This window comes from Lepidochelys kempii, chromosome 15 (assembly GCF_965140265.1).
Source record: "Lepidochelys kempii isolate rLepKem1 chromosome 15, rLepKem1.hap2, whole genome shotgun sequence".
In the NCBI taxonomy this organism is placed as follows: Eukaryota; Metazoa; Chordata; order Testudines; family Cheloniidae; genus Lepidochelys; species Lepidochelys kempii.
This window is the reverse complement of record NC_133270.1, coordinates 8777963-8785707: the sequence shown is the minus strand read 5'-3', so window position 1 is coordinate 8785707 and position 7745 is coordinate 8777963. Positions and strand designations below refer to the sequence as shown.

The 7745-nt window shown below is 43.5% G+C and overlaps 1 protein-coding gene across 2 annotated transcripts in view; it reads left to right on the top strand.

Moving 5' to 3' along the window:
• The first annotated feature begins 211 nt into the window (after nt 1-211).
• The window catches only part of TESC (tescalcin), a 28762-nt gene continuing 21228 nt past the window's right edge, over nt 212-7745 (top strand). Inside the window, exon 1 of one of the 2 annotated variants that reach the window (XM_073313064.1) lies at nt 212-522. In XM_073313064.1, the coding sequence (XP_073169165.1) occupies nt 465-522 (58 nt within the window). In that variant the 5' untranslated portion in view covers nt 212-464. The remainder of the gene's footprint in view (nt 523-7745) is intronic. The other variant, XM_073313065.1, reaches the window with a different exon arrangement.

Sequence of the window (7745 nt, the reverse complement as noted above, 5' to 3'; positions counted from 1 at the left end):
TATAGTTCCTGGTCCTGCAGCAATCAATGCAGAAATAATGGGCCGCATTGTGGATTTCTATTCCCAAGTGATACAGTGTGTTAACAACAGAAGAGCACCCTGCTGTCCTAAACCAGGTATCTCTCAAACTTGGCAGGCTCTTGGACCCTGAGGAAGCCTGGATCTCTCTCTATGTATGTAGCACTGTATTATAATTAGTGCCTCACGCTTCCTCAAGATTTAAACTGATGCACTGTGCGTTCGTCCGGCTGGCACTGCTGTCAGCTAGCACCTTAAAACCCTCCCTTTGCAGGGCTGCTTCCTGCTCTGCTCGCTTTGAATGGTTATTAATTTACTTGTTTTGGGCAAACAACTTCCTCCCACCACCACCGCTCTTTAATAGTCATCCCTGCCCCTGCCCCTAGCTTGGATTAACTGGATTTAACTTAAGCTGGTTCATTTTATTACTTTATACATTTAAAGGGATGGGTTCCTCCCACTCTATGCCAGAAGAGATTCAAGAACTTGCTGACAAGACTGGCTGTGAGTACTGCTCTGTGTTTTTAGCTTCTTTATTTCCAGTGTATTATTTTTAATCATTGCTAATGGCTTTAAAGTGGCTCTGGCAAGGTCTCTTTCTTGTCTAATGCGTCTCCAATAAACAGCTGTTCCGGCAAGGTTCACTAAGCATGGAACTTGTGAAGAATGTGGTTTAACTGCATAAGTGACTCGGGACTTTAGGTTGCTCTATGTTGTTGCAATTTGCAGTGGCTTTCGAAACTAGACAAGTGATGACAGCAAAATGACAGTGCTGGTTTGGGCAGGAAGGTTGTGTAAGTGAACTCAAAACACAAATCATGTTTCCTCTGCTCTTGCTTGCTACGCAGCTCTTTTAAGGGGTGAGTTAGTTTTGAGTCTATCTAGCTGCTGATTGTTTGACGGATGGATTCACTAGGAGTGCTAAGAGCTGAGAAATTGAATGTACAAACTTGCAGTGTTTTAATAACAACTGCTGGTCCTTCAACCTCTCTGTGCCTTGACATCCCTGGCTATAGAATGGAGATAATACCAACCTTCCAGGAGTGCTGAAACTCTGATAATTAATGTTCATAAACTGCGCTGAGCTCCTTAGGTGACGAGTAAATGGGAGCTGCTATAGCCGCACATTGATTGCGCCATTATTCTGATAGCCAGTGAGACACATCTGAAAGCAGAAGCGGAAACGCCTTGGGAATGTGTAATTTCTGCATTGCTCTCCTTTGCCATGTTAATGGTGGGAACACTGGAACATGGGGTCTTGCAGGAACTGGTTCTTGGCCCCATGCTGTTTAACGGTTTTTATCAACGACCCGGAAGAAAAACCTAAAGTCATCACTGATAGTTTGTAGATGCCACAAAAATTGGGGTAGTGGTAAAAAAATGAAGAGGACAGGTCACTGGTTCAGGGATCGCTTGGTGAGCTGTGCACAAGCAAACAGTATACATTTTAGTAGGGCGATATGTAAATGTGTACATCTAGGAACAAAGCATGTAGGCCACACTGATATGATGGGGACCTGTATCTTGGGGAGCAGGGACTCTGAAAAAGAGTTAGGGGTTGTGGTGGATAATCAGCTGAACATGAACTCCTCACTGCAAAGATATGGCTAAAAGAGCTAATGCCATCCTGGGATGCATAAAGAGAGGAATCTTGAATAGGAGCCGAGAGGTTATTTTACATCTGTGTCTGACACTGATGAGACCGCTGCTGGAATCCTGGGTCCAGTTCTGATGCCCACAATTCAAGAAGGATGTCTGATAAATTGGAGAGGGTTGAGAGAAGAGCCATGAGAATGATTAAAGGATTAGAAAACCTGCCTCATAGCGATAGACTCAAAGAGCTCAATCTGTTTAGCTTAACAAAGAGAAGGTTAAGGGATGACTCGATTACAGTCTGTATCTATCTACATGGGAACAAATATTTAACAATGGACTCTTCAGCAGAGGAAGGTATAACACAATCCAATGGCTGGAAGTTGAAGCCAGACAAATTCAGACTGTAAATAAGGTGCACATGGTGAGAGTAATTAACCATTGGAACAATATATCCTGGGTCGTAGCAGCGTCTCCATCACTGACACCGTTTAAAGCAAGCCTGGATGTTTTTGTAAAAGATCTGCTCTAGGAATTTGTAAAGCTTTTGTCCAAAGAATAGAGAAAATATATTAAAAACAACAGAAGTTCCTACACACTTGTGTGTGAGCTCTGGTAAGCTTTTCCTAATTCTAACACAAGGGGAGAGGTCAGTCTTTCTTCAACAAGGGTGGAGGTCCCCTAAGATCCTATCAGTTTGTTGAGTCAAAAGGAAGACTACCAGTCAGTTCAAGCCCATCCCATTATACCAAAAGCCCTTTCTTTGTTTCCTAGTCTTTGGAAAACCCAGCCTGAGCCTTGCGTGGGAGTATCACTCTGGGGTTGTTCAATCTCAGGGGTAATCACCCCCCACTGTTTTTGATTCCCGTAGGAACTGTGGTAATCTTCCCCAATCGAGTAAAACACAGTCACACGTAAACTATTCATAAGTTTAATATAACAATCGCAAAAGACAATTCATGGGGTAGCACGTACGTGCTAGCTATTGACCTGATCCGAAACCGGATCTAAACAGTCTGCGTTTGGGAGATTCAAAATTCAGTTCTCAGTTTCATCCCCCTCACCCAAAACTCAGGAGTTCCATTTTGGACCTTTTTATAGAGGGACAAACTGTGACCTTTGGATCCGGATTCAGATTCTGCACACTGCAAGGTTGAGATCTGGAGTCTTAGTTTGATCATGTTTCATTTTAAAAAGTGTGTGTGTGTGTGTGTGTGTGTGTAATATTAATATATAAAAGCACATACATGCATTTTGTAATGAATACAGTTGGGGGAAGTTAACATAACAGATGTTTTCTAGATTCAGATGCTTTTTGTGTTTCGGTGCTTTTAAAAGTTGCAGTTTTGCCCTTAGTTCACTACTTGTGCTCTTAGACCTTATTAGAATTTTTTTTAATGCAAAATGTCCTTAAATAGAAACAAAACACACACCACAGCCAAGAAATGGTAATAACTCACCATGAGATGAAGCATTTTGTTTACAAAAAATGAGCCTGTCTGTTGCAATCAAGGCAGAAACAGCAAATTAAGTAGAACCACACAGGGCCAATTAATTAAAATCAAATGAACATGGAATAATTTAAACGGACAATTCTCCAGATTCTCACCTAGATGGTTACGCTATTAAATTTACAACTTATAGCTAGGAAGATAACCAGTTGCATAAGAGGGACCTGGTTAGGAGATGAATAAATTTTACTCTGATTTGGTGCATCAACAAAAGAAAATACGTCAGTGCTCCTAAACTACCTGTTGGGGCAGGGAGCGTACATCGAAGAAATGAACTTGCCCTTTATAGCTGGGAAGCAGCTGAGACTTGAGCTATATGATGTTTTCATCCTGAAATCATGCAGTCTCCTGTTGATCCATTTCTGGGGGTGTTCTGCTGGGGTAGCCCTGTGCCAGGAAAGGCTTTTTCATTTTGGTTTTTGTTTTAAGTGAGTGAATTGTGCGGGTTTTTGATGTCACTGCGGTTTTCTCCCTTGGCAGTTGAAACCTGCTTCACTCATCCATGCTGCAGTTGAATAAAGCTGCCAGCAGGAATCGAGGATGCATGGCTAGGTGCAATAAAGGAACTGATTGCAAGCAGCAGGTTACCATCTATGTTTGTTGGTCTGATTCATTCCGTAAAGTAGAGCTGGGGAGTGTATGAGGTTATTTTCCTTCCTTTGTAATCCTTCCGGGTCCAAGTGGGAGTTAATAAGAGCTGCACAGCATCAATTTCACATAGATTAACCAAAGGAATCACTACTTTGTTCTGAAACAAGTTGCCCACAATTTGAAACACTCATAGATGAGTTCTTGGCTTTGCTAAGCTGTCCTTTGGTTTTGTTCTTGAGTTATGTTTTTCAATGTATAATTTCAAAGATAGACCATGTGTGGGGCAGTTTGTACAGCGCCTAGCACAATGGGGTCGTGGTCCATGACTAGGATTCCTAGATGCTACCACAATACAAATAATAAATAATGTATTGGGATGAGCTGAGAAATACTCACCATAAAACTATCCTCATAGCCTTTATAGAGGTCTTATCACAATGTTAATAAGACTCGGTATGCCCTAGGGATTAATTATGCATGCAAACACACACACACAAAGATAAGCTTCAACACAAATAGAAACCTAAACAACTTTAACCCTCTGAAAGTGCATTCAAGTGCAGTGTTCAAATACTTTGGATGAAAGATTGTAAATGCTACTGCAACCAGAAGTTAAGCAGCAATTAATTAGTTTCAGCATCAGAAATATGTTCCCTATCAATCTATTTCTAGGAGGTTGATGTTTGGATCTACAAATCAGTAGATCCTAAATCTTCCATACTACTTAATTTTGCAAAGTGTCTTTCATACAAATTGCAGCATAAGATGCTTTATGGCATTAATACAATGACAGAGTTGAATAATATGTAATGACATAGGGGATGCAATGGTCCAGACAAGGAAGAAAAGATTATTCTGGCCATCTGAGATTTGCAATGAGAAGGAGAATCAATGCGGTAGAGACAAGCAGGGCAGCTGTTCCAGGTGTAAGGAGCTGCGAAGGAGAAGGCTCTTGTATGCCTAGTCTGGTCGTGTGAATAGATGGGTGTGATGGGCTGGATCATAGAAACCCCCTTGGGGCTGCCACCTGATGTGCCAAGACTACTTCTGCCCCTGCTTTCCCTGCCCTCCCAGCTTGGGACTTCAGCACCCTGCCTGGTTTGAGCCAGATCTGCTAGCCTGCTGCAAAGCCAGACCCAGGTCTGAACCCCCGTACCCTAACAGCTGTAAGCTTAAACTGAAAGCAGCTTAAGAAGTGTTCCTGTCTTTTACACTCAGATGACCAACTCCCAATGGGATCCAAACCCCAAATAAATCGGTTTTAAACTGTACAAAGCTTATACAGGGTAAACTCATAAATTTTTCACCCTCTATAACACTGATAGATAGAGATGCACAGCTGCCCACCCCCCAGGTATTAATACATACTCTGGGTTAATTAATAAGTAAAAAGTGATTTTTATTAAATACAGAAGGTAGGATTTAAGTGGTTCCAAGTAGTAACAGACAGAACAAAGTGAATTACCAAGCAAAATAAAATAAAACACCCAAGTCTAAGTCTAGTACGGTAATAAAACTGAATATAGATAAAATCTCACCCTCGGAGATGTTTCAATAAGTTTCTTTCACAGACTGGACGCCTTCCTAGTCTGGGCCCAATCCTTTCCCCTGGTACAGCCCTTGTTCCAGCTCAGGTGGTAGCTAGGGGATTTCTCATGATGGCCGCCCCCTTTTGTTCTGTTCCACCCACGTATATATCTTTTGAATAAGGTGGGAAACCTTTGTCCCTCTGGGTTCCCAACCCTCCTTCTCACTGGAAAAGCACCAGGTTGAAGATGGATTCCAGTTCAGGTGACATGATCACATGTCACTGTAAGACTTCATTACCCACTTGCCAGACCAAGGAAGACTTACCAGTGAAACAGAGCCATCTACAGGTAACTGTCCTGGTTAATGGGAGCCATTAAGATTCTAACCCATCATTAATGGCCCACACTTTGCATAACTACAATAGGACCTCAGAGTTATATTTCTAGTTTCAGATACAAGAGTGATACATTTATACAAATAGGATGACCACACTCAGTAGATTACAAGCTTTGTAATGATACCTTACAAGAGACCTTTTGCATGAAGCATATTCCAGTTATGTTATATTCACACTTTTATTAGCATATTTTTATAAAATCATATAGAGTGCAACGTCACATTCGGACCTATGCTCGATAAGGGGAGAGGTTGCAGCAAGCCCAGGAGTAACTGTAGGCATTGACTGATTTCTGAGCATGCTGAAGTGTGGTTGATGCTTCACAGGGACAAATGAAGACATTGCACTTGCCCTGAAGAGCTTGTTGTCATGTCTGCTTTATACTGCAACAAGTAAGGGCTGTAAACAGACAAAAGGGAGAGGAAGCATGGTCTAGTGACTTGGGCCCTGGGAGACCTAGTTTCTATTCCTGACTCTGCCACAGAACTGCTGCATGACCTTGGGCAAATCACCTCTCCCCTCTTTGCTTCTCTTTCCCCTCCCACTCTGTCTGTCCCATCTCTCTAGAATGGGGCAGGGGTTGGCTAATATGGTGCATCTGTACCATGCCAAGCACAATGGACCCCTGAGCTTGACTGAGGCCCCTAGAAGCTGCTCTAAACCAAATAACAATGCAAAGAGCCAGCCTTTATTTTAAAAAACTAAAGGCAGCTTGTGTCAGGCCAGTCTGATATGGAGTTATTTACGGCCAATTCCTTTCCTATTGCAGTCACGTGGCCCTAAGAGGATTGGGGTATGTACAGTGGCTCCTACCTTATCAGAGCCTCTTGTTGGGCTACAGTGAGTGACTTTGGAATGCCAGAAGCATCCATTACATGCCTTTAAAATCAAAAGTTCCCAGCCACATTCCAGTGAGCTCCTATATTGAGTCTCCTGCGTAGACTGCATTCTGCTGTGAATCTGAGCGTGCTCATTGTGTTTGAGAAGTCTCATGTAGTGATGGGCTTTAATGAAGGGCTAATTTGGCTGCATTTGAAGTGTCTGTGCTTGCAGACCGGTGGGTATGTTGGCCTGGTTGATAACTCTTCCCCTCTTCATCTATTAGATTAACATTTGAGAGAGCGAGAGGCTGGAGCCTATGGTTCTTCTCACTGTCTGCGTGCACGTCTGATTCAAGCCTCAGTCGCACCAAAGCAGGAAGGGACGTTTGCGGAATGAGGGAATATTTCATTTTAAATCAATAATTTTAAAAAAAAGTCAAAACAAATGATTGGAAAAGGATCAATGGGCTGGATTCCATCTTGATACAGTTCACAATGGAACAGGGCCGGACATAGTACTGGAGACAGAAGAGAAATATTGCAGAGCATGGTCTCTTGTGGAGTTTTTATAGAGGTCGATCTGCCCCTCCCTGTGGGCTCAAGACTAACACGGACCCTGAAATGGTTGCTACGGGGAAGAATTTACTTGGAAATGTCATTGCTGAGGTTGAGCTAGTCGCTGAGAGGCAGCACAAGTAACTACCTCATGGGGGCAGGGTGATCTGAGCTCTCCAAGGGCCAGCTTGGGCGCTCATTATGGTCAGTGCCCAAATTCCCACTGGAAGCCGAGGTCAGGCTCTCTGTGCAGGCAGAGTGCTGAGCCCAAGATACGGGTCTAGGGAGCTCCTGTTGCTCTTCCAGGTGATAGTGTAGCAGCACCGAGACTAAAGGCGATGGCGTCTAGCTTTCCTCTGCCAGGCAGGGGGTTGCTGTGATGTGCGTAGGGACATGGCCAACACGCACAGGGAGCCCCGCAGTGTCATGTCTTCATGGGGGGGGGCCCTCCTGCTGCCTTAATCCATTCTCAGTGAGGCAGGGTCATGGGTCGAGAAGGGGAGGGAGAGGAGAACAGGGAGGTGTTTTAAAGGCTCCCAAATCCAATGCTGTTGTTTTTTTTAAAAACAGTTCACTTGCAAACTGAGATGCTTGTGTATCTGAGCAGAGGGTAGCTGGAGGTATCGTCCTATCGCTCCTTAGCCTCGGTGGAAGCCAGTCCCAGACAGGCTAAATACAGCAGCTAATACAATACTGCCTGTCTGGGCTCCAGTTCCCAGGGAGGAGAGA